Raw genomic sequence first — 26,870 nt, 5'->3', positions numbered from 1 at the left:
CTGCATGCCAGTCACGAATAATCGGAACTGCCTCCAACGCGTCATACACCTGTCGCTACAACCATTCGTGCGCACAAGCGGCTGAAAGACAGAGTGTGCCCTGTGAGAGCCGATTCGATCCCTCTCACGGCAGGCGTCGGCCAAATTCCAGGTGATACACATAAATATCTAATACTGCTCGCGGAGCACTTAGGAAATGTGTAACTATACGCACTGTTAGCACTAAAATGGTGAGCAGGCAATCACTTTTGAGTTGGCTGTGAAATTTGTCTATGTGCCCCACAAGTGTGGTGTGCCAGAGTGTCAGCTCTCCCCACAACAAGTATGGGTCTATGCGTGTGTCCCCCCCCGCAGCACATGGTGTGCGTATGGTTCGCAACCGAACCATGAGAGACAAGGCACCTCTCATCTGACACCTTGGTCTGTGTGCTGACTGGACAGGGGGCGTGGCTGGCTGCTAACAGCAGCAGCTGTTGACATCTCTGGTTGTGGATGTCACAGCTGCAGAACATGTACCGTGTTTTGACGGACACGCGCATGTGTGTGCTTGCTGTCCTCATGTGGAAATACATAAAAACATATATCGCTTTTGTGACGGGCTGGAGAAATGGACTGTCAGTTCATGTGGACACGCAGCATGCGATCTGAATGTCACGTCTGTCTGACAGGACACGTGTGTCGGGCTAGACACGCATGCAGGCCCGGCCCGACACATGTGTCCTGTGACCAAAACTTAAAGACATATAGTGAGGAAAATAAGTATTTGAACACCCTGCGGTTTTGCAAATTCTCCCACTTAGAAATCATGAAGGGGTCTGAAATTTTCATCTTAGCTGCGTGTCCACTGTGAGAGACATAATCTAAAAAGAAAAATCCAGAAATCACAATGTATGATTTTTTTTAATAATTTATTTGTATGTTACTGCTGCAAATAAGTATTTGAACACCTGTGAAAATCAATGTTAATATTTGGAACAGTAGCTTTTGTTTGCAATTACAGAGGTCAGACGTTTCCTGTAGTTTTTCACGAGGTTTGCACACACTGCAGCAGGGATTTTGGTCCACTCCTCCATACAGATCTTCTCCAAATAATTCAGGTTTGGAGTTTCAGCTCCCTCCAAAGATTTTGTATTGAGTTCAAGGTCTGGAGACTGGCCAGGCCACTCCAGGACCTTGAAATGCTTCTTACGGAGCCCCTCCTTAGTTGCCCTGGCTGTGTGTTTGGGGTCATTGTCATGCTGAAGACCCAGCCATGACCCATCTTCAATGCTCTTACTGAGGGAAGGAGGTTGTTTGCAAAAATCTCACAATACATGATCCCATCCATCCTCCATTCAATACGGTGCAGTCATCCTGTCCCCTTTGCAGAAGAGCACCCCCAGAGTATGATGTTTCCACCCCCATGCTTCACGGTTGGGATGGTTTTCTTGGGGTTGTTCTCATCCTCTAAACATGGTAAGTGGAGTTGATTCCAAAAAGCTCTATTCTGGTCTCATCTGACCACATGACCTTCTCCCATGCCTCCTCTGGATCATCCAGATGGTCACTGGTGAACTTCGAACGGGCCTGGACATGTGCTGGCTTGAGCAGGGGGACCTTGCTGCCCTGCAGGATTTTAAACCATGACAGCATCATGTGTTACTAATGTAATCTTTGTGACTGTGGTCCCAGCTCTCTTCAGGTCATTGACCAGGTCCTCCTGTGTAGTTCTGAGCTTTCTCAGAATCATCCTTACCCCACAAAGTGAGATCTTGCATGGAATCCCAGACTGAGGGAGATTGACAGTCATCTTATATTTCTTCCACCTTCTAATAAATAATCATAACAGTTGTTGGCTTCTACCAAGCTGCTTGCCTGTTGTCCTGTAGTCCATCCCAGCCTTGTGCAGGTCTACAGTTTTGTCCCTGGTGTCCTTAGACAGCTCTTTGGTCTTGGCTATGGTGGACAGGTTGGAGTGTGATTGACTGAGTGTGTGAACAGGTGTTTTTTATACAGGTAACAAGTTCAAACAGGTGCAATTAATACAGGTAAAGAGTGCAGAATAAGAGGGCTTCTTAAAGAAAAATTAACAGGTCTGTCAGAGACAGAATTCTTGCTGGTTGGTAGGTGTTCATACACTTATTTGCAGCAGTAACATACAAATCAATTATTTAAAAATCACACATTGTGATTTCCAGATTTTTCTTTTTAGATTATGTCTCTCACAGTGGACATGCACCAAAGATGAAAATTTCAGACCCCTCCATGATTTCTAAGTGGGAAAACTGGCAAAATCGTAGGGTGTTCAAATACTTATTTTCCTCACTGTATTTATTTAAGAAAGCTTTCTGTTAAATTTTAGTACACCTTCTACTGTTTTTTTTTTGTTATTATTTTTTTAATTAATTTTGCCTTGTGTCTCTTTTTAATTAAGTCTGTACTGGAGCACTCTGAGACTGCATAAATGTAAAGTGCATTATAAAGAAAATGTATTGTTATTATTATTATTATTATTATATATCAGCAGAAATACGCCGTAACAAACACTGTTTAGTCAGTTATCACGGCACTTTTTTCTCTTTTTTTTTAAATATGTTTATCTCCTTGTTGATTTTAGCCATTTTACACTCCTGCTACAAGACAGTGATTGTAGCACAGTGGTAAAGTTTCCATCTGGTAATCAGAACTTTTGTAATTTGCAGGTTTGAATTCCATGTGTTGTGGCCAGCCTTTTGGGTGCCTCTCTCTCCTTTTTAACTTCTTGTGTGTAGTTTATCTGTTTTCCCTCCAGGTGGCGCACTGTAGAGCTGAGGAACACTTACTGCTCCAGCTACTAGCACCTGAGGCTCATCTGTGTCTCATCAGAAGTGCGTTACTTAAACCTTACTCAGTGAGCTCAGTGACTGTCGGATTCTACATGTTGACGCTCCATGAGAAATCCATGACCTTGTCTACACTGATGCTTCCATGCGCTCTGACATCTGAGCTTTCCACAGCTCATCTCAGGGTAAGGGGAGGCGATGGTCTAGTGGTTAAGGCTTTTGCCTTGACACCAGAAGATCCTTGGTTCAAATCCCAGCCTGACTGCAAAATCACTAAGGGCCCTTGGGCAAGGTCCTTAATCCCCTAGTTCAGGGGTGGCCAAGTTCGGTCCTCAAGAGCCACATTCCTGACACTCAGTTGTCTCCCTGCTCCAACACACCTGAATCCAATGAAAGGCTCATTAAAAGTCTGCTAACGAGTCTTTCATTGGATTCAGGTGTGTTGGAGCAGGGAGACAACTAAGAGTGTCAGGAATGTGGCTCTACAACACTTTAGAAATCTCCGGCTCTCAGAGCGCGTAGCTCTGAGAGTTAAGTTCCTAAGTCTTCAGTTAAGTTCCCTCATGTTCGGTGAGATTCTGCTCTCACCCATCTCCTGTATGTGACTGTACATGACCAAGAACTATATCCAAGAGCTGTTTTCTAAGAACTGTATGAACTCTGATACTGAACTACTAAGAACTTTCCAAGTCGTTTCTAAAGTCAAGTCCTGCTTAAATTGGAAATGCGTCACAGACGTGCAGCACATGACCTCTGACCTCTGAAGATGATTCATGAACTGTGAATGATTCCTGAACAGCAAACCTTATTTCCTAAACAGAGAACATTAATTCCAGAACTGTGAACATTTCTGTTTTAAGCCTTCAGTGAACTGTCTGTTGTTAAAGGCTTCCAGTGTTACAAGTGAAATCACTCACCTCCTCTCTCCTCCGTTCTCTTAGTTCCTATTCTTGGCTCTGTACGTCCCACGTGGTCCCTGCCCCAGAATCCATGCACTTCAAGATCTCAGTTCACTTTCAAGCCTGGCTCAGGAACCTGCAGCTCCCTATTTTCCACCACTACGCGAGGACTGACTCTCTACTCTGCAGGCACCCCAGCACAACAGTATTATTTATTTATTGTAAATAAATATCTTTTCATTCACAACCAGCACTGTTTTCTTGCTCCCAGCGTTTGGGTCCATAGCCTGTACTGGCCCGGTCCTGTCCAGATCTCTACCCATAACACCGTAAGTGGCATTTATTTTTTATTTAACCACAGGGTTCTGTATTGTGTCCCCTTTTATTTATTATTTATATCAACACAGTGATATTCACTAAATATACAGCTGGTTTTTATTTTATTTTTCTCCACTTCAGTGGTGTGATGTGGTGCAACACGTCCCAGCTGCTTGCACTGTGTTCGTGCACGCACACAATTGTTTGTTTTTCCCCGTTTTGTGTTTGGTTTGTGGATTTTCTTCCGGTTTCTGCGTCTTTGTGTTATGTGTGAAGGGGCCCTAACAAACGTAAGCAGAGAATAAGGAGCGTGGCACTGCCATATCCATAACTTACTGTTTGTATTTCTGTAGTTGATTATGAATATTTTTCTGAATAACAAACTGATGAGGTCACAACTCAAAATTTTTACCTTCTTTATTGCAAACTTTAATTTAGTTCTCATGTTTTACAAATGAAATGTTTTCTTGCAAATTCTAAATTTTGGGATAAATGATGTCAGAGTGTTTTATAGACAAACAAAAACTATCATAAAATTGTGACATTTTACGTGATTCGATCTGATTTGTTTGAACTGGACACTCTACTGTGAAAAATGCTACTAAATGTAATTAAGCATCAATACTCAGAATCTGCCAGAGGGATGGAAGCTGAAAAGGGACAAAAATAAAGAAGGCCTCCCTGCGGTTTTCATAAAAAAATATGAAACTACTTTTTAAAGCATGGCTGGTTGGTGGTGGTGGTGGTGGGGGGGGGGGGGGGGGGGGGGGGGGGGGTTTGAGTGTTTCTAAATTTTACGACATCATTTTTCAAATGTAGCAAGATTTTTCATGAACCTTAGTTTGGCCCTGATTTGACTGATTGAAAGTGGGCTGGATGTAATGAAGAACAGGCATTTGTGGGTTGGTTCTTTGGGTTGTGGTTGAGCCGTACCATGTGGTCCAGGATGGACATGTTGGAGTAGATGGGCTGGTTCTGGACCAGGTGAAACGGGTCGTCCATGTAGGTGTTGTCGGCGGGAAATCGCCGTGTCTGTAGCCTACTGAAGATTTACATCAACGAAACACCAACATCATCACAGTAAAAACAAATAAAATATGGTCTGTCTCCATGGCAACCTGCAGGTTGGTTTGACTGAATAACGGATAAACAGACACGCCCCTTTACCTGAGCGCTCCACCTGTGGTGTCATCACAGTGACCGTGATTGGCAGCTTCATCCTGCAGCAGCTGGAGCCAACGCTGCTTCTCTTCCGAAGTGCTCGTCTGCAGGAATCAAGGAAGGAAGGAAAGAAGAAAGGAAGGAAACAAAGGAGTGAGACAGAAAACATCGACAGACGTCAGATCACAGTCATAACAAAGATTCAGTAAAGCTGTGAGTGAAAGTTCCAGAGTTATACACCTCTCTGCAGCTTCTCTCCCCCTGCCATCCCCTCATTACCCCATCCCCGTAGAGACGGTGCCTGCTCCCAGACTACCAATAACCAGCAAAAATCTATTTAAGCATAAAAATTCAAAAAGAAGAAATAATATAGCACCTTCAACTGCACCACAGACTAAAACAGTTAAATGTGGTCTATTAAACATTAGGTCTCTCTCTTCTAAGTCCCTGTTGGTAAATGATATAATAATTGATCAACATATTGATTTATTCTGCCTTACAGAAACCTGGTTACAGCAGGATGAATATGTTAGTTTAAATGAGTCAACACCCCCGAGTCACACTAACTGTCAGAATGCTCGTAGCACGGGCCGAGGAGGAGGATTAGCAGCAATCTTCCATTCCAGCTTATAATTAATCAAAAACCCAGACAGAGCTTTAATTCATTTGAAAGCTTGTCTCTTAGTCTTGTCCATCCAAATTGGAAGTCCAAAAACCAGTTTTATTTGTTATTATCTATCGTCCACCTGGTCGTTACTGTGAGTTTCTCTGTGAATTTTCAGACCTTTTGTCTGACTTAGTGCTTAGCTCAGATAAGATAATTATAGTGGGCGATTTTAACATCCACACAGATGCTGAGAATGACAGCCTCAACACTGCATTTAATCTATTATTAGACTCTATTGGCTTTGCTCAAAAGTAAATGAGTCCACCCACCACTTTAATCATATCTTAGATCTTGTTCTGACTTATGGTATGGAAATAGAAGACTTAACAGTATTCCCTGAAAACTCCCTTCTGTCTGATCATTTCTTAATAACATTTACATTTACTCTGATGGACTACCCAGCAGTGGGGAATAAGTTTCATTACACTAGAAGTCTTTCAGAAAGCGCTGTAACTAGGTTTAAGGATATGATTCCTTCTTTATGTTCTCTAATGCCATATACCAACACAGTGCAGAGTAGCTACCTAAACTCTGTAAGTGAGATAGAGTATCTCATCAATAGTTTTACATCCTCATTGAAGACAACTTTGGATGCTGTAGCTCCTCTAAAAAAGAGAGCTTTAAATCAGAAGTGCCTGACTCCGTGGTATAACTCACAAACTCGTAGCTTAAAGCAGATAACCCGTAAGTTGGAGAGGAAATGGCGTCTCACTAATTTAGAAGATCTTCACTTAGCCTGGAAAAAGAGTCTGTTGCTCTATAAAAAAGCCCTCCGTAAAGCTAGGACATCTTTCTACTCATCACTAATTGAAGAAATAAGAACAACCCCAGGTTTCTTTTCAGCACTGTAGCCAGGATGACAAAGAGTCAGAGCTCTATTGAGCTGAGTATTCCATTAACTTTAACTAGTAATGACTTCATGACTTTCTTTGCTAACAAAATTTTAACTATTAGAGAAAAAATTACTCATAACCATCCCAAAGACGTATCGTTATCTTTGGCTGCTTCAGTGATGCCGGTATTTGGTTAGACTCTTTCTCTCCGATTGTTCTGTCTGAGTATTTTCATTAGTTACTTCATCCAAACCATCAACATGTTTATTAGACCCCATTCCTACCAGGCTGCTCAAGGAAGCCCTACCATTATTTAATGCTTCGATCTTAAATATGATCAATCTATCTTTGTTAGTTGGCTATGTACCACAGGCTTTTAAGGTGGCAGTAATTAAACCATTACTTAAAAAGCCATCACTTGACCCAGCTATCTTAGCTAATTATAGGCCAATCTCCAACCTTCCTTTTCTCTCAAAAATTCTTGAAAGGGTAGTTGTAAAACAGCTAACTGATCATCTGCAGAGGAACGGTCTATTTGAAGAGTTTCAGTCAGGTTTTAGAATTCATCATAGTACAGAAACAGCATTAGTGAAGGTTACAAATGATCTTCTTATGGCCTCGGACAGTGGACTCATCTCTGTGCTTGTTCTGTTAGACCTCAGTGCTGCTTTTGATACTGTTGACCATAAAATTTTATTACAGAGATTAGAGCATGCCATAGGTATTAAAGGCACTGCGCTGCGGTGGTTTGAATCATATTTGTCTAATAGATTACAATTTGTTCATGTAAATGGGGAATCTTCTTCACAGACTAAAGTTAATTATGGAGTTCCACAAGGTTCTGTGCTAGGACCAATTTTATTCACTTTATACATGCTTCCCTTAGGCAGTATTATTAGACGGTATTGCTTAAATTTTCATTGTTACGCAGATGATACCCAGCTTTATCTATCCATGAAGCCAGAGGACACACACCAATTAGCTAAACTGCAGGATTGTCTTACAGACATAAAGACATGGATGACCTCTAATTTCCTGCTTTTAAACTCAGATAAAACTGAAGTTATTGTACTTGGCCCCACAAATCTTAGAAACATGGTGTCTAACCAGATCCTTACTCTGGATGGCATTACCCTGACCTCTAGTAATACTGTGAGAAATCTTGGAGTCATTTTTGATCAGGATATGTCATTCAAAGCGCATATTAAACAAATATGTAGGACTGCTTTTTTGCATTTACGCAATATCTCTAAAATCAGAAAGGTCTTGTCTCAGAGTGATGCTGAAAAACTAATTCATGCATTTATTTCCTCTAGGCTGGACTATTGTAATTCATTATTATCAGGTTGTCCTAAAAGTTCCCTAAAAAGCCTTCAGTTAATTCAAAATGCTGCAGCTAGAGTACTGACGGGGACTAGAAGGAGAGAGCATATCTCACCCATATTGGCCTCTCTTCATTGGCTTCCTGTTAATTCTAGAATAGAATTTAAATTTTTTCTTCTTACTTATAAGGATTTGAATAATCAGGTCCCATCTTAACTTGGGGACCTCATAGTACCATATCACCCCAACAGAGCGCTTCGCTCTCAGACTGCAGGCTTACTTGTAGTTCCTAGGGTTTGTAAGAGTAGAATGGGAGGCAGAGCCTTCAGCTTTCAGGCTCCTCTCCTGTGGAACCAGCTCCCAATTCAGATCAGGGAGACAGACACCCTCTCTACTTTTAAGATTAGGCTTAAAACTTTCCTTTTTGCTAAAGCTTATAGTTAGGGCTGGATCAGGTGACCCTGAACCATCCCTTAGTTATGCTGCTATAGACGTAGACTGCTGGGGGGTTCCCATGATGAACTGTTTCTTTCTCTTCCTTCCCACTGTAGCCAAGTGCTTGCTCACAGGGGGTCGTTTTGACCGTTGGGGTTTTACATAATTATTGTATGGCCTTGCCTTACAATATAAAGCGCCTTGGGGCAACTGTTTGTTGTGATTTGGCGCTATATAAAAAAATTGATTGATTGATTGATTGATTGAGGTTGCATCAAACATGTCTGTGGCACAGGCGGGATCCCTGTGGCGGAAACCGTGCACATGCTAACCTCGCTAAATGTAAATAGTCAGTGAGTCATTTCAGCTTCTCCTTCGAGGTTGCCGTGGTGGATCCAAGGTGGACCTGTAAGTTTTATGCCGGATGCCCTTCCTAACAAATGTGTGATTTTTCAGTGTATAAGTTGTGTTGGAGTATAAGTCACAGGACCTCCCAAACAAGTAAAAAACCATGAGCTATAGTTCAGAAAATACTGTAAATAACTTTCCTAAAATGAGCGGTTATACAGTTAGCCGCTGTAAGCTCCCGGCTTGTTCTGCTGTTAACTGAGTAATTACAGGCCTGTTACTGTTCGGTTAGAGCCCACTTTAGATCTTAGAACCCCAGGTTGAACCCCAACCCTAATGTGAGCCCGAATCCTAAACCTATCTCTAATCCCTTTAAAAGGAAGTGATCTTAAAGGTCGTCATGCAGCTCAGACGTCATCTTAGAGCCCCATGTTCCAATTCCAGAAGAACACAGCACCAGATTCAGGAGCACAAAAATGTCCAATATGGTCCAACTTCCATGATCGAATGTACTACAAAACACAACAGTGGAAGAGAACAACAAAAGTAGAAATTCCTGGACTGCTCTTATTACTGCTGTTGTTGTTATTTTGTACAGTGACGTCTGAACGATGTGCAACTTAAAAAGGTAATTAAAGGGAGCTCAGCCTAAAGGGAGAGGAGGAAGTCAAGGAGGAATGTGAGAACATCAGCTTATTTCAGATCATCTCTTTGCTCAGTGTGGAGAGTAAAATCCTCCTCAGTGTTGTGGACAAGTGACTCTCCAAATTCTTGTTGAGTAACAACTACATTCACCCTAATGACGTATCCCATAATCCCTTGCGCGCCAGAGAGTCGCTGCAGTCAAACAACATAGAGAATCCACATGATGACAATTGTAAATGAATATTAATCTACAAAAATGTCATTTTTTATGCTTTTCATCACGTTAATAAGAGACTGCTGCATGACACCCTGAAAACTTGCTAAAACAAATATAACAAATAATCCGTGTCTGCTACGTTTAATCTGCGTGGAATTTAATAAACGCAAACCGAATTTCAGACATATTATATATATTAGTCTGGAACAAAGAGGACAAACAGTGTTGTAAAGAACAATAATCAAGATGTTAAAGAGCAAACTTCACTTTCCCTCAGAACGACATGATCAGGAAGCGATTGTAGCTCACAGCAGCTCCCACTGAAAATAACTGAGAGACAGACTGTGATTCTCACATGTTTACATAAAATAAACACAATAACAACGTCTATAAACCCAGAGAATATATTCATGAGAGTTTTAGACACAATATAAAAATAGTTTTATGTTGCGATGTTAATGGTGTTGTCTGTGTGCAGAGGTTAAAGTGCAGCGTGATCAGAGCGTCTCAATGCAGTTCTCAACAACAAAATTAACACACCACAACAAAATTGTCTGCCGCTGCTGAGCCACGTGATGGCGCAACAACAAAAGACCAGAGGGGGGAGGGTGCACTGCTCCATGTTATGTGACACAGCGCAGCGCTGCTCTTACAGACAGACAGTAGACTGTGATGAATCTGCGTGCGCAGCAGTCAGTGCGTGCGGGAGAGAAAAAAGCTTGAGTATCGATCTTTTTACACAAGGATCGTTCAATATCAATACCAGCGTTGGTATCGATATTATCGATATTAGGATCGATCCGCCCACCTCTAACGTCAATAGGGTGAATTGACATGTTGGTGCAGAAGGGAGGCAAACCTGGAGTCTCTGGCTGCCTTGAACACACAGGCGTGGTGACCCAGCTCATCAGGGAGGTAAGAGAAGGCAGAGGGGACCTGGCTGCACTGTGGCTGGACCCAACCAATGCCTACGGTTCAATACCGCACAGACTGGTTGAAGGAGCTCTGGATCGGCATCACATACCCCAGAAGGTAAAAGAACTCATTTTGAACTATTACAGCAAGTTCAGTCTGAGGGTGTCTTCTGGCCAGGAAACATCAGAGTGGCATCAGCTGCAAGTGGGAATCATCACTTGGACACAGGTCAAGGTCTGATCAGACTTCGGTTGGTTGGTTTGCCTGGAGGAGGGTGTCTGTACAAGACCAGAAACACCCAATGACTCCAGGAAACAACACTAAGGCACACCTGTGCAATAATCATGCTGTCTAATCAGCATTTTGATCTGCCACACCTGTGAGGTGGGATGCATTATCTCTGCAAAGGAGAAGTGCTCACTTACACAAATTCAGACAGATTTGTCAACAATATTTGAGAGAAACAGCTCTTTTGTGTATACAGAAAATGTTTTAGATCTTTGAGTTCAGCTCATGAAAAATGGGAGCAAAAACAAAAGAGCTGCCTTTACATTTTTATTCAGTGTAGTTTCCTGCCTGCGATTTATACTAAAAATGGACCCACATTATGTTTGCTGCTCAGATTTAGTTGGGAGAGATTTTATCTTAATAAAGACACCACCTAACGATGAAAAATTGCCGACTTATTCCGTTATTTGGGAGGTCTTATGCTGGTTCTTATGGTGAGTTTGTTAAAGCTCATTAAAATTATGTCCACGAATGATTATGTCTACGTTAAGAAACACGTTAAACGGTTGTCACCAATGGCTGGGCTCAATAATACTTGTAGACTTGTGTTGCCAATTGCTGCATTTATTTTTGTCATCTCAATGCTGTGATGTCACACAAACGCCTCAGTCTCAATTTCACAAAAGCAGATTTTCTTTGCTCTCTTCTTCCGTTATTCTGGTGAGGAACACGAGCAACAAATGGGTGTTTTATTATCACACATGGTTAATTGAGGGAGTTTCCAAGTGCAAATGAACAGGAACATGTGGGATTTATCAACAGCTGATATTTATGAAAAATTTTGTTTGTACAAAAGCTTTTCAGTTTGAGAAACGAGGACTCTGGGTTCTATGTGGGTGGAGCCAGCATCCAACAAATCAGCCACGTGCATCCTGGAATCGGTGTCTCACCTCCAGCACAGCCACGGGGTCACCGAGCAAGCTGAGCGTGATCCTGAAGGAGCTGTCAGTGTCCGGACCCGCTTGGACCTCACAGCCTCGGAGCGGCACGGAGTACTGAGGCGAGTGGTCCTTCTTCACCTTGTCGCTCTCCTCCTCCTTCCTGTCATCCCCAAACATCTTCAGGAGGTCGTCCTCCACCTGACACAGCAGGTTCTGCCACTGGCAGTTCATCAGTACGTTCAGGAACCCTGTCAGTCAACAACACCCGAGGTCAGAGGTCACTGAGGGAACCGATGCCCCAAAAGTACAGCAGTAAATATATTTCTAAATGTGCTACTGACATGAAGTTTTCACCAGATGTCAGTAACAACACAAGTAGCACAAAAAAGTCAAACCATACATGTCCATAAATTATGTGTAATAATCTGAAATGACACAGGGAAAAAGTATTGAACATCTGAAGTAAGAGAGGTGCAAAAACGCATGGAAAGACAAGACACCAGCTGAAATCTATCAGTAATTATAAAGCAGTCCTGACCCTTGTCAGTGCAAATTAATATCAGCTGGTTCAGTCTGGTGGCTTAATGGTTAGCATGGTGGCTTAGTGGTTTGCACTGTTGCCTCACTGCAAGAAGGTCAAGGGTTCGCTTCCCACCTGTGGCCTTTTTGTGTGGAGTTTGCGTGTTCTCCCCGTGTTTGTGTGGGTTCTCTCCGGGTGCTCTGGCTTCGTCCCATGTCCAAACACCTGCGGGTTAGGTGGATTGGAATCTTTAAATTGTCCATAGGTGTGTGTGCGGGTGTGTATGTGTTTGTTTCTCTATATGTGGCCCTGCGGCAGACTGGCGTCCTGTCCAGGGTGAACACCGCCTCGCGCTCTATGACAACTGGGATAGGCTCCAGCCCCCTGCGACCCTTACTTGGACTAAGTGGTTGAAGATGAAGAAGATGAGAGTTGTTCAGTCACAACTGATGGCCTATAACAAACTGTCACACAAGAAACACCTCACGATGGGTAAAACCAAAGAGCTTTCTTATTGTTGCAAAACATACTGATGTCACTGGTTACAGAAGGATTTCTAAACTTCTGAATGTTCCAGTGAGCACTGTTGGTGTCATAATCTGGAAGTAGAAAGAACATCATTTCACCCATAAACCGGTCATGACCAGGTGCTCCTCACAAGATTTCTGATGGAGAAGAATTATCAGAAGAGTTTTCCAAGAGCCAAGGACCTGGAATTAGCAGGTACAATTGTTCCAACTGATTGTGTGGAAAAATGGACCAAAATCACACCTGATCAATGCATGTGACTAGTTTCTCCACACAGGAGGTGTCTTGAAGCTTCATTACCAACAACTATTACTTCATTACCAACTTTTGTGCCAAGTATTAAATTTCAGTAAGTGTGTTCAATACTTTTTCCCTGTGTCATTCCATTTTATTACACATAACTTCATTTCTGTACTTATTTGTTTTGGTGTCTCTGTGTGTGGATTATTTGGGTTGTTACTGACATCTGGTGAAAATTTCATGTCAGCAGCACCTTTAGAAATATATTTACTGAGAAAAATGGTGACGTGTTGAATACTTATTTTATCCCCTGTATCAGCTTATTTTACTTTTCTTATTTTAACAATTACAGAATTATATCATTCACATAAACTCTGCAGACTGTCAGCTGTAATTTGAGGGTCATTACATCGAAACTGGTGAACAGTTTAGGAAGTATAATTATTTTGTTAAAGTATGTGGGTGCACTCCCCCCCCCCCCCCCCACACACACACACAGGACCAAAAGTAACTGGACAGTTCTCAGCTGAACTCTTCCTCAGACAGGTCCATTAGTTCATGGGCCAAGCAGGGTTTTGGTACCACTTAAGGGGACTAAACAACACTTACAATCCAGCCTCAGTGTACAATGGTGGCCATCCAGGGTAGTAGCTGTAGCCAGGTCGGGGTCAATGAAGACTTACACAGGGGTCAACATTTAATGCTCCAATCATACTGAAAAGCATTATTTGTCTGATCATAAAGATTCCAAAAAGGTCTGTCTTGTTTAGCCATGACATTACAGGATAACATATGTCATATGTCATAGAATCCAGTGGACATTGACCTTGTTTTGTCAGGGTTGGAGTTTGTTTAGTTATCTTTTTTTTATTTTCTCTGGTCTGTTTGTTATTTTTTCTAAGTCATTGGTTTTTGTTTGTTTATTCTCTTGCTGGGTTTTTTTCTGCTTGGGTCTGCCTGTCTCTATCTCTCTTGTCTGTCTCTTGGTTCTTGGTGGTGGGTGTTTCCCTCTCTGGCCACGCCCTTGTTCTGGTGCTTTCCATGCACACCTGTTCATGATTTGCTGATCATCAGCTGGGGTGATATAAGCTCACTGGGTGTGTTAGTCCTTTGCCAGTTTGTTGTGCCTTGTGCCTTCATTCCAGCGCTGTTCCTGTGTTCCTTTGTCCTCCCTGCCTCCTTGTGTGTTCCTGACCTCCAGCCTGTTTGATCGACCACACCTTAAGTCTGATCATTTTTGTACTGCTGGTTTTTCTGGACTGCCTACTTGTGTATCGACCTCTGCTATGCACCCGAGTAAAACCTTTTTACAACCAGTGCCGTTTGTGTGAGCCGTGCATTTGTGTCCTACAATTCCTGACCATCCAGCCTGATATGTTTGACCTTTACTTTGGAGACTAAACACTGAACACAGTCAAAACTATGCCAATTAATAACCATAGTAGCTCAAACAATGATTTGTGTCTCTTCACCAAAATTGGAGCAACTTTAACTTTTGACCCCTGTGCAAAGTGAATTTGACCTTTGTCACCATTTGTTTTGCTGTTTTTAACCCCGTAACTCCACAACGTTCAGTCACAGATAGTCCAAACTCAATCTAGTCTCACAGCAAGTCTTGATTCAGCAGCACGAAATATACATTAATCTATTGGTTCATGATATTGTGACGAAAAGCGCCTCATTTTCGTCACTGCAGCATGAATTCATTCTAATTCATTTTGTGACGGCTGCACGAAATTAAAAGTAAAGCGGGGAAGTCGGGGTGGTTAAGGTTAGGGTTGGGGGTGGTAGTAGGGTGAGTTAAAAAAAACCCTGTCACAAAAATTTGACTCATTTCGTCACGTGAGCATGAAAAAAACCCGTGACACTAGGCTGTCCAAACTATAGCTTTTTGGAATCTTTATGATCAGACAAATAATGCGTTATATTTTTCAATATGATTAGAGTTTTTTTTATATGTTGACCCCTGTCTAAGTCTTCATTGACCCCTACCTGACTACAGATGCCACCCTGGATGGCCACCATACCTTTCATGTAGGTCATGTCTCACTGAGGCTGGAATGTAAGTGCCGTTTAGTTCCCTTAAGCGGTTCTGATGAGGTCAAGACTGTCTGGCTCGTGGACTACATGGCCTTCCCTCGTTACTTGATTAGTGCGGAGCTCTGTGGATGGAGCCTGCTGTTGTCCAGTCAGTGACGGGGACCTGCATGTCTGCAACGTGTTTTGTCCTCAGCCTGCAGACGTCATGCTGCTGGGTTGGTGTGAGGATCAGCCACAGGTTTTGAGTAAACACTAACAGAGTTTGAAATCACAGGAGGGAGGAGTCTGTATACATAAGAGTCAGACTGGGTACGTGACCAGGTCTGACCCTGTTTGACTGCGATGGTCTCAGCACCTTTGTGGTTCTTTTTCCGGCTGCAGGCAGCTGAAGGTTTGTCCTCGTCCTCGTTCATCTGGATCACACTGGACTGACGGGAAGAGACACAACAAACACTTCAGGCTTTCGGTCCAGACTTTGATACTGAAACAGAGCAGCTTCAAACTTGTTATGTGGGCCGCCCAAAGAGGAGGTACTGCTGGCCAACGCCAGAGGGTGCCCTGCCTGTAGTCGGGTTTCAGGCACCAGAGGGCGCAGTCACCACCCAGGAGCCAGGACTACCAGCTGTCAGACATCTCTCATCATCATCCCATCCCATATAAGACTGGAGGAGACACCACATCTCTGCCGAGATATCAGTTTACCACTCAGGTAACCTCTCAGCCGTTTTTGACTGTGCCGTATGCACGTGATCTTTTTCTGAGTGTTTGCAGGAGATCCTGGTGACTGCTTTCAGCTGGTGCTGAGTTTTGTGGTCCGTGTAGGAGTGACGTTCTTCACCCCTCACGCCAAAATGGATAAGTAGCTCACAGGCTCTGCACTACTGTGTTTTTGTGTCGGAGGTGGAGATTCTCCCACAAAAGGAACTGAACTGAATTGCTGATTGTTCTGCTGGGTGTGCACACACCCACCATTAACCTGTCTTCTGTTCCTGCCTGTTATGTGTCGGACGCAGCCCGGAGAACCGACCAGCGTTTGAAGGACCCAGTATGAAATAAGCAGAGCACGGTACAAAGGATAACAGAGTTTAATAAACATAACAGTGAAGTGATACGAAAACAACAAAAGAGTGCGCGGTCTGGCGTGGTGGATTGCGGTGCGCTCCCAGCAGCGCTAACGGTCCGGAGCCAGAAAACTGTTCGGACCCAAGGACCCCGCCGACACCCCCCAGGTGGCCGCGACAAACCGAGTCTGTGAAAGAAGAAATCATTATGTGAGTCCACACTCCACACACAGAGAGACCGCTCAAAGGTGTACAAACAGCAAACACTTCCTGGCTTAATTGCAAATCAGCTTCCCACCCTGCAGGCATAGAACACCCCGTTCACAAAACTCCACTGCAGTGGAAGCTGATTTAAACGACTAACATACAGCTCAATATAATAAGGTGTGAGGGACACCACATTTACTGACTGTATAAATGTTAGTCACAAAACCAAACGTACCTCAGGAAGTGTGCTGACGAGCGTGAGACCTCACCCCCTCCTCTTTCACAGACCATGCATCAAACCTGGACGTTCTCTGCATCCACTGATGGGAGATGGCTCTAGAGACGACGATCTCACCTGTCTGGTCACAAGGTCGAGTCTCTGGCAAACACACACTGTGCACTCCAGACTTAAATGCCACCATGTTCCAATCCGTGTAGATGCACCACAGCTGTGAGTCCTGACGAGCTGCACGTGATCAGCCTCAGGTGATCAGGGTGAGGTCCTGATAAACTCAGCTACACAGCCACTCAGTCCCAAATGCGCACCACCTGGGAGGAAAACCAAAAGACAGAAACAGAAGACACACAAAAGCCAGCCAGGCACGCCAGCCACAACAGCACCCCACCCTCACGGGAAGCCTCCCGGCGACCACACAAACCTGGCCCAGGAGAAACACCCCCCTCCAGGGACCATGGCTGGAAACCGTATCTGCATTCGTCTTCCAACAGAATCTTCATTTAACAGAACGGTTGATGTCTTCTCCTCTGGCTGCATCTTTGCCTTTGTTTCTGTCAGTCACTTAGCACAGGTGTGGCCAGGAGTTCTTAAACCTGTGCGGTCAGCCTTTGTCCAACCATGTTCAGTCTGATTAGTCATAAAACAAAAAAGACAAACACAAACAACCAAACCACCCCCCCCTCCCAGAGGACCGTCCCATCAAACCCCAGGAAGGGGAGAAAAGAAAAACAACCCAAACTTAAGCTTGCAAATAACAATGCTAATACCCCCCCCCCCCCCTCCCCAGAGGACCGTTCCATCAAACCCCGGGGAAGGGGAGAAAAGAAAAACAACCCAAACTTAAGCTTGCAAATAAAAATACTAACACCCCCCCCCCCCCCCAACGACATGTAGGGACCAACACCCCCCAGAGGACATCCTGCCAGCTCCAGGAGTAATAACCACAGCCGAGGTCCCTCTGGGATCCAACGTCACTCACGGGGACTCCCAGCGCCTCCCAGAGGACCATTCCATCAACCCCAGGAGATGCCTCCCCTCATGACCAACGGACCCAGCCCCGGTCGTCTATGGCTAGATGGACCCACAGCCCTTTCCCCCCCCAGAGGACACCACAGTCACACCCTGAGGGCGGAAACTGGGGGTAAAAACAAAAGGAAAGAAAAAAAACATACAAACAAAACAACCCCAACCCCACCCCCTTGGCGCAGTGGAAACTGGAAGCACGTCCAGCGTCACCAACCATGACTATACCCCAGAAGCCAACCGGGAGGAGTGGAACAGCGGTTATGGCAGACGGCACAAAACGGCGCCACTCCTCCGACTTCCAAACCAGCCACCAGCTGCGGGTATATCCCACTGCCCCAAACCTCAGCCACGCCGATGGCAGACGGCTCAAAGGCGCGCTGAAGCCGGAGGTGGAACAGGGAATCAACAAACAAAAACACCCCCCCCCCCCCACGTGCAGAGGTTACCTGGGAAATGCCCAGCATAACCAAACTGCACCACTCCAGCAACGCCGACAACCTACGGCTCACACGGCTGGAGCCAGAGGAGAAGAGAGGGAATAACAAGAAAATACCCCAAACCCCCCCCCTCCCCTCCCGGGTGCAGAGGTTACCTGGGAAACGTCCAGCATAACCAAACTGCACCACTCCAGCAACGCCGACTCTACGGCTCACCCGGCTGGAGTCAGAGGAGAAGAGAGGGCATAACAAAAAACAAAACAAAAAAAAAGAAAAAACAACCCAATTACCCCCCCCATCACCCCCCAGGGGACCGTCCCATCAAACCCCGGGAGGCGAAACCAAAAGAAACAAAAAGAAAGACCAACAGACTAACATAAAGTTGCTTGGGTCCTTTTCATGCTCCAAACAGAACTGCAGGGTCACGACCCCAGACACTAAATAGTGTAAAAAATAATCCCACACAAAAACCAACTCAAAAAACACCCACACAAAATGAACTAACACAAAACTAATAAGTGATTTATACCGTCAAGCTCAAACAAATGGAACACACCTGTTCCAACTTAAGAGCTTGACGGTAATGTGACTCAGTCACCAACAGAGGGAGCCAGAGTGCTAAAAATGAAAAACCCCCTTTGGTGACAGAGAAAACAAACGAGCTGCTTTTCTGTGCGCAGCTGTGTGCAACACACAACCAAAAATGTGATTCAACTAAATAACACCAGAGCTGACACAACAGACGCAGTAGCTATCATTACCCGGGGAAACGGGGCTACGACTGTAACACAGGAAGCACCGCGACCCGTGCCACAGAGCTCCGCCGTGCGTGTTCACCCATTACAGACCCACTCCTGCAGCTCCCGTTTAAACCTCTTATCCGGTCGAAGTGTGACGCGAAGCCGTCGCCAGTCACACTCCACCACGACCCACGGATAAGGCACACACAGGAACACGGCTGCATGAGCGCTCAAATCAGTATTCAGTAATGGGTTCTCCAACGCGCACCATCCGGGCGGAGAGCACCCGCAACTGATCCGGATAACTTCTGAACGTCTGCTGCCGCCTTCCCGGCGCGTTACCGTCTCTGCTACCGCTGGGTCCGTGATGTTTGGCCAAAGACTACTGTTATGTGTCGGACGCAGCCCGGAGAACCGACCAGCGTTTGAAGGACCCAGTATGAAATAAGCAGAGCACGGTACAAAGGATAACTGAGTTTAATAAACATAACAGTGAAGTGATACGAAAACAACAAAAGAGTGTGCGGTCTGGCGTGGTGGATTACGGTGCGCTCCCAGCAGCGCTAACGGTCCGGAGCCAGAAAACTGTTCTGACCCAAGGACCCCGCCGACACCCCCCAGGTGGCCGCGACAAACCGAGTCTGTGAAAGAAGAAATCATTATGTGAGTCCACACTCCACACACAGAGAGACCGCTCAAAGGTGTACAAACAGCAAACACTTCCTGGCTTAATTGCAAATCAGCTTCCCACCCTGCAGGCATAGAACACCCCGTTCACAAAACTCCACTGCAGTGGAAGCTGATTTAAACGACTAACATACAGCTCAATATAATAAGGTGTGAGGGACACCACATTTACTGACTGTATAAATGTTAGTCACAAAACCAAACGTACCTCAGGAAGTGTGCTGACGAGCGTGAGACCTCACCCCCTCCTCTTTCACAGACCATGCATCAAACCTGGACGTTCTCTGCATCCACTGATGGGAGATGGCTCTAGAGACGACGATCTCACCCGTCTGGTCACAAGGTCGAGTCTCTGGCAAACACACACTGTGCACTCCAGACTTAAATGCCACCATGTTCCAATCCGTGTAGATGCACCACAGCTGTGAGTCCTGACGAGCTGCACGTGATCAGCCTCAGGTGATCAGGGTGAGGTCCTGATAAACTCAGCTACACAGCCACTCAGTCCCAAATGCGCACCACCTGGGAGGAAAACCAAAAGACAGAAACAGAAGACACACAAAAGCCAGCCAGGCACGCCAGCCACAACACTGCCAGCAGTACCGGATCTGACAGCTGAAGTAGAGGCCACCTGGGGACTCGGGACATGGCGGCTTCGATTTGCTGCAGGTCTTCGTTGGCGGCGGAACCTTGTGGGCCCCGGCTCTTCTCTGGATAGGCGTCTCCTACCCTCGGACCTGCCCACACGTCACCTGTTGATATTTGTAATTGACTGTCTAAAAATAGTATTCGACCTGTTGTGCACATTTGCCACAATAAATTGTATTTATTTGACTACCCATTGACCGTTCATTTGCGCCCCCTGTTGTGGGTCCGTGTCATTACACTTCCCCAACAAAACTGACATCAACAGAATCCAAATCTGGCTTTTCTGGATCCGGTGTTCAACAATCACCAGTAGGGGGCGACAATTAACTTCAATTTTCTCTGGCAGCTGAGGGAGAAGTATGAAGGTGGAACTGCTCCCAGGTTAGTTTGGTCAATTCCTGTTTTTCTACAGTTTCGGTGACATCGAGTAAAAACTCTCGAGTCTTTTCAGGGTTTAGTGTCCTAGTGAACCCGAAATACTCAGAAATTACAGTTAGTAACCCGAGTAAGCAAAGAACAGCTGCAGACAGTTTGCTGTTGTTTTCCTTTTCAGGGGAAATGTGTAAAGCTGCTACTTGTAACCCACATTTTCCTGAAAGTATTTCACAATAAAAGCTTTTCGACATCATCATTTTTTTTAAGAAATTCATAGTCTCATTTGCATCACTATCATTAACAAGAAAACAGGACTTAGCTGACATCAAGGTTTTCAGAAATATATAATTAAACATCTTCAGTGTGTGTTTTCAGAAGTCCTTTAGGTGCACATTCTATCACATGTGACTAGCGGAGGTGACGTAGTTGAAGCGGAGCTCAACTCTTGCCTGCATTTTAGCTTGAACGTCAAAAATTTTAAGCATGTAGAAAATTTTTCCAGGACCGTGATGAATGTCAGCATTGCTCGACTGACATTGACTTAGCTCCTGTGCAGTCTGGAAGACTTCACCGCTGGTTGACGTTAATTAATTTTTCACTATCTGTCGGCAAACACTGGGCTCTCCATCGGAGTGTGAATGTACCATACAAACTGTATGGTGTTAAACATCTGAAGTCTGAAAACCATTATCAGGAAAAGTAACTTAATCAGTCTGATGCTACGCTAACTCCAGCGTCAGCCTGAGGGAACATAATCGGGGGGGACTTCCTGTCACATAGTCATTTGGGTTTAGGTCACATGAAGGACTCTCAGGAATGTGTCAGTGAGAATGGACACAGAGTGTTTGCTCCAGCCTCACCACGCAGGACAGCGACTGTTCCGCCCTGACTGGACACGAACCACCGGCGTGAACCACGTCCCCTCCGGCACTCACCTCCTCAATCACCTGGACACACAGTGCATAATGAACACAAAGAATGAGTAAAACAACCAGAAATAAGTGAGCTGAGTTGATGCTGACCCTCCTCCACTCCTCGGCCTGCTGGAAGCTGCCGTAGCCCAGAACCAGAGTGTCAGCGCCCAGCAGCAGCAGTTTGAGTTGGTGCTGGATCTTCCTGTTGTTCTTGGCCTTGTAGACCAGCTGACAGCCGAGCAGGTTCAGTTCCAGCTGAGGCAACAGGTCCTGAGCACATTTATAACACTGACAGACACACAACACAACACACTGAACCACACATAGACCAGGACCAGAACCACACTGCCAAGACAGCAAAACAACCCCCCAAAACACACAACATCAACCCCCCAAACACTGCAAAGACAGCAAAACAACGCCCCAAAATACACAACATCAACCCCCAAACATTGCAAAGACAGCAAAACAACGCCCCAAAACACACAACAACCCCCAAACATTGCAAAGACAGCAAAACAATGCCCCAAAACACACAACATCAACCCCCCAAACACTGCAAAGACAGTAAAACAACGCCCCAAAACACACAACAACCCCCAAACATTGCAAAAACAGCAAACCAACGCCCCAAAACACACAACAACAACCCCCAAACATTGCAAAGACAGCAAAACAACCCCCCAAAGCACACATCAACCCCCCAAACACTGCAAAGACAGCAAAACAACCCCCCAAAACACACAACAACCCCCCAAACACTGCAAAGACAGCAAAATAACCCCCCAAAACACACAACAACCCCCCAAACACTGCAAAGACAGCAAAACAACCCCCCAAAACACATCAACCCCCAAACACTGCAAAGACAGCAAAACAACCCCCAAAACACACAACATCAACCCCCCCAAACACTGCAAAGACAGCAAAACAACCCCCAAAACACACAACATCAACCCCCAAAGACAGCAAAATAACCCCCCAAAACACACAACAACAACCCCCCAAACACTGCAAAGACAGCAAAAACAACCCCCCAAACACACAACATCAACCCCCAAACACTGCAAAGACAGCAAAACAACCCCCAAAAACACACAACATCAACCCCCAAACACTGCAAAGACAGCAAAACAACCCCCAAAACACGTAACAACCCCAAACACTGCAAAGACAGCAACCCCCCCAAAACAAGCAACAACAACCCTCCAAACACTGCAAAGACAGCGAAACAACCCCCCCAATACACACAACAACCCCCAAACACTGCAAAGACAGCAAAACAACCCCCAACACATGCAACAACCCCCAAAACACTGTAAAGACAGCAAAACAACCCCCCAAACCACACAACAACCCCCAAAACACTGCAATGACACCAAAACAACCCCCCCCAAAACATGCAACAACAACCCCCAAACACTGCAAAGACAGCAAAACAATGCGCCCAAAACACACAACAACCCCCCAAACACTGCAAAGACAACAAAACAACCCCCCAAAACATGCAACAACCCATAAAACACTGCAAAGACAGCAAAACAACCCCCCAAAACACACAACAACCCCCCAAACACTGCAAAGACAGCAAAACAATGCGCCCAAAACACGCAACAACAATCAATCAATCAATTTTTTTATATAGCGCCAAATCACAACAAACAGTTGCCCCAAGGCGCTTTATATTGTAAGGCAAGGCCATACAATAATTATGTAAAACCCCAACGGTCAAAACGACCCCCTGTGAGCAAGCACTTGGCTACAGTGGGAAGGAAAAACTCCCTTTTAACAGGAAGAAACCTCCAGCAGAACCAGGCTCAGGGAGGGGCAGTCTTCTGCTGGGACTGGTTGAGGCTGAGGGAGAGAACCAGGAAAAAGACATGCTGTGGAGGGGAGCAGAGATCGATCACTAATGATTAAATGCAGAGTGGTGCATACAGAGCAAAAAGAGAAAGAAACAGTGCATCATGGGAACCCCCCAGCAGTCTACGTCTATAGCAGCATAACTAAGGGATGGTTCAGGGTCACCTGATCCAGCCCTAACTATAAGCTTTAGCAAAAAGGAAAGTTTTAAGCCTAATCTTAAAAGTAGAGAGGGTGTCTGTCTCCCTGATCTGAATTGGGAGCTGGTTCCACAGGAGAGGAGCCTGAAAGCTGAAGGCTCTGCCTCCCATTCTACTCTTACAAACCCTAGGAACTACAAGTAAGCCTGCAGTCTGAGAGCGAAGCGCTCTATTGGGGTGATATGGTACTACGAGGTCCCTAAGATAAGATGGGACCTGATTATTCAAAACCTTATAAGTAAGAAGAAGAATTTTAAATTCTATTCTAGAATTAACAGGAAGCCAATGAAGAGAGGCCAATATGGGTGAGATATGCTCTCTCCTTCTAGTCCCCGTCAGTACTCTAGCTGCAGCATTTTGAATTAACTGAAGTCTTTTTAGGGAACTTTTAGGACAACCTGATAATAATGAATTACAATAGTCCAGCCTAGAGGAAATAAATGGATGAATTAGTTTTTCAGCATCACTCTGAGACAAGACCTTTCTGATTTTAGAGATATTGCGTAAATGCAAAAAAGCAGTCCTACATATTTGTTTAATATGCGCTTTGAATGACATATCCTGATCAAAAATGACTCCAAGATTTCTCACAGTATTACTAGAGGTCAGGGTAATGCCATCCAGAGTAAGGATCTGGTTAGACACCATGTTTCTAAGATTTGTGGGGCCAAGTACAATAACTTCAGTTTTATCTGAGTTTAAAAGCAGGAAATTAGAGGTCATCCATGTCTTTATGTCTGTAAGACAATCCTGCAGTTTAGCTAATTGGTGTGTGTCCTCTGGCTTCATGGATAGATAAAGCTGGGTATCATCTGCGTAACAATGAAAATTTAAGCAATGCCGTCTAATAATACTGCCTAAGGGAAGCATGTATAAAGTGAATAAAATTGGTCCTAGCACAGAACCTTGTGGAACTCCATAATTAACTTTAGTCTGTGAAGAAGATTCCCCATTTACATGAACAAATTGTAATCTATTAGACAAATATGATTCAAACCACCGCAGCGCAGTGCCTTTAATACCTATGGCATGCTCTAATCTCTGTAATAAAATTTTATGGTCAACTGTATCAAAAGCAGCACTGAGGTCTAACAGAACAAGCACAGAGATGAGTCCACTGTCCGAGGCCATAAGAAGATCATTTGTAACCTTCACTAATGCTGTTTCTGTACTATGATGAATTCTAAAACCTGACTGAAACTCTTCAAATAGACCGTTCCTCTGCAGATGATCAGTTAGCTGTTTTACAACTACCCTTTCAAGAATTTTTGAGAGAAAAGGAAGGTTGGAGATTGGCCTATAATTAGCTAAGATAGCTGGGTCAAGTGATGGCTTTTTAAGTAATGGTTTAATTACTGCCACCTTAAAAGCCTGTGGTACATAGCCAACTAATAAAGATAGATTGATCATATTTAAGATTGAAGCATTAAATAATGGTAGGGCTTCCTTGAGCAGCCTGGTAGGAATGGGGTCTAATAAACATGTTGATGGTTTGGATGAAGTAACTAATGAAAATAACTCAGACAGAACAATCGGAGAGAAAGAGTCTAACCAAATACCGGCATCACTGAAAGCAGCCAAAGATAACGATACGTCTTTGGGATGGTTATGAGTAATTTTTTCTCTAATAGTTAAAATTTTGTTAGCAAAGAAAGTCATGAAGTCATTACTAGTTAAAGTTAATGGAATACTCAGCTCAATAGAGCTCTGACTCTTTGTCAGCCTGGCTACAGTGCTGAAAAGAAACCTGGGGTTGTTCTTATTTTCTTCAATTAGTGATGAGTAGAAAGATGTCCTAGCTTTACGGAGGGCTTTTTTATAGAGCAACAGACTCTTTTTCCAGGCTAAGTGAAGATCTTCTAAATTAGTGAGACGCCATTTCCTCTCCAACTTACGGGTTATCTGCTTTAAGCTACGAGTTTGTGAGTTATACCACGGAGTCAGGCACTTCTGATTTAAAGCTCTCTTTTTTAGAGGAGCTACAGCATCCAAAGTTGTCTTCAATGAGGATGTAAAACTATTGATGAGATACTCTATCTCACTTACAGAGTTTAGGTAGCTACTCTGCACTGTGTTGGTATATGGCATTAGAGAACATAAAGAAACCAACAGGGACTTAGAAGAGAGAGACCTAATGTTTAATTGACCACATTTAACTGTTTTAGTCTGTGGTGCAGTTGAAGGTGCTATATTATTTTTTCTTTTTGAATTTTTATGCTTAAATAGATTTTTGCTGGTTATTGGTAGTCTGGGAGCAGGCTCCGTCTCTACGGGGATGGGGTAATGAGGGGATGGCAGGGGGAGAGAAGCTGCAGAGAGGTGTGTAAGACTACAACTCTGCTTCCTGGTCCCAACCCTGGATAGTCACGGTTTGGAGGATTTAAGAAATTGGCCAGATTTCTAGAAATGGGAGCTGCTCCATCCAAAGTGGGATGGATGCCGTCTCTCCTAACAAGACCAGGTTTTCCCCAGAAGCTTTGCCAATTATCTATGAAGCCCACCTCATTTTTTGGACACCACTCAGACAGCCAGCAATTCAAGGAGAACATGCGGCTAAACATGTCACTCCCGGTCTGATTGGGGAGGGGCCCAGAGAAAAGTACAGAGTCCGACATTGTTTTTGCAAAGTTACACACCGATTTAATGTTAATTTTAATGACCTCCGATTGGCGTAACCGGGTGTCATTACTGCCGACGTGAATTACAATCTTACCAAATTTACGCTTAGCCTTAGCCAGCAGTTTCAAATTTCCTTCAATGTCACCTGCTCTGGCCCCCGGAAGACAATTGACTATGGTTGCTGGTGTCGCTAACTTCACATTTCGCAAAACAGAGTCGCCAATAACCAGAGTTTGATCCTCGGCGGGTGTGTCGCCGAGTGGGGAAAAACGGTTAGAGATGTGAACGGGTTGGCGGTGTACACGGGGCTTCTGTTTAGAACTACTCTTCCTCCTCACAGTCACCCAGTCGGCCTGCTTTCCCGGCTGCTCGGGATCTGCCAGGGGGTAACTAACGGCGTCTAAGCTACCTTGGTCTGCACCGACTACAGGGGCCTGGCTAGCTGTAGAATTTTCCACGGTGCGGAGCCGAGTCTCCAGTTCGCCCAGCCTGGCATCCAAAGCTACGAATAAGCTACACTTATTACAAGTACCGTTACTGCTAAAGGAGGCCGAGGAATAACTAAACATTTCACACCCAGAGCAGAAAAGTGCGGGAGAGACAGGAGAAGCCGCCATGCTAAATCGGCTAAGAGCTAGTAGCTACGCTAAGCTAGCGGATTCTAAAAACACGCAAAGTGAATAATGTGTAAATAATTTAGAGGTGATTCAGCAGAAGGAGTGCTTTAGTTAAGGCACGTAAAGATTACACTGGGAAACAAATCGTAATCTAGATAACTAGATCAATCTAACTGCGC

The 26,870-nt window shown here is 44.6% G+C and overlaps 1 protein-coding gene across 1 annotated transcript in view; it reads right to left on the bottom strand.

Moving 5' to 3' along the window:
• si:dkey-220o5.5 (actin filament-associated protein 1-like 2) overlaps positions 1–26,870 on the bottom strand; it is a 69,052-nt gene that overhangs the window by 5,156 nt on the left and 37,026 nt on the right. Inside the window, exons 13-18 of the mRNA XM_034169622.1 lie at positions 21,501–21,680; positions 21,339–21,425; positions 15,415–15,487; positions 11,741–11,979; positions 5,186–5,283; positions 4,952–5,057 (exon numbers count right to left, since the gene is read on the bottom strand). Coding sequence (XP_034025513.1) covers positions 4,952–5,057; positions 5,186–5,283; positions 11,741–11,979; positions 15,415–15,487; positions 21,339–21,425; positions 21,501–21,680 — 783 coding nt within the window. The remainder of the gene's footprint in view (positions 1–4,951; positions 5,058–5,185; positions 5,284–11,740; positions 11,980–15,414; positions 15,488–21,338; positions 21,426–21,500; positions 21,681–26,870) is intronic.

The sequence above is a fragment of the Thalassophryne amazonica genome, chromosome 5 (genome assembly GCF_902500255.1).
Source record: "Thalassophryne amazonica chromosome 5, fThaAma1.1, whole genome shotgun sequence".
Taxonomy (NCBI): Eukaryota; Metazoa; Chordata; class Actinopteri; order Batrachoidiformes; family Batrachoididae; genus Thalassophryne; species Thalassophryne amazonica.
The sequence above is the reverse complement of the archived record's forward strand: the minus strand, read 5'-3'. Positions and strand labels throughout refer to the sequence as shown.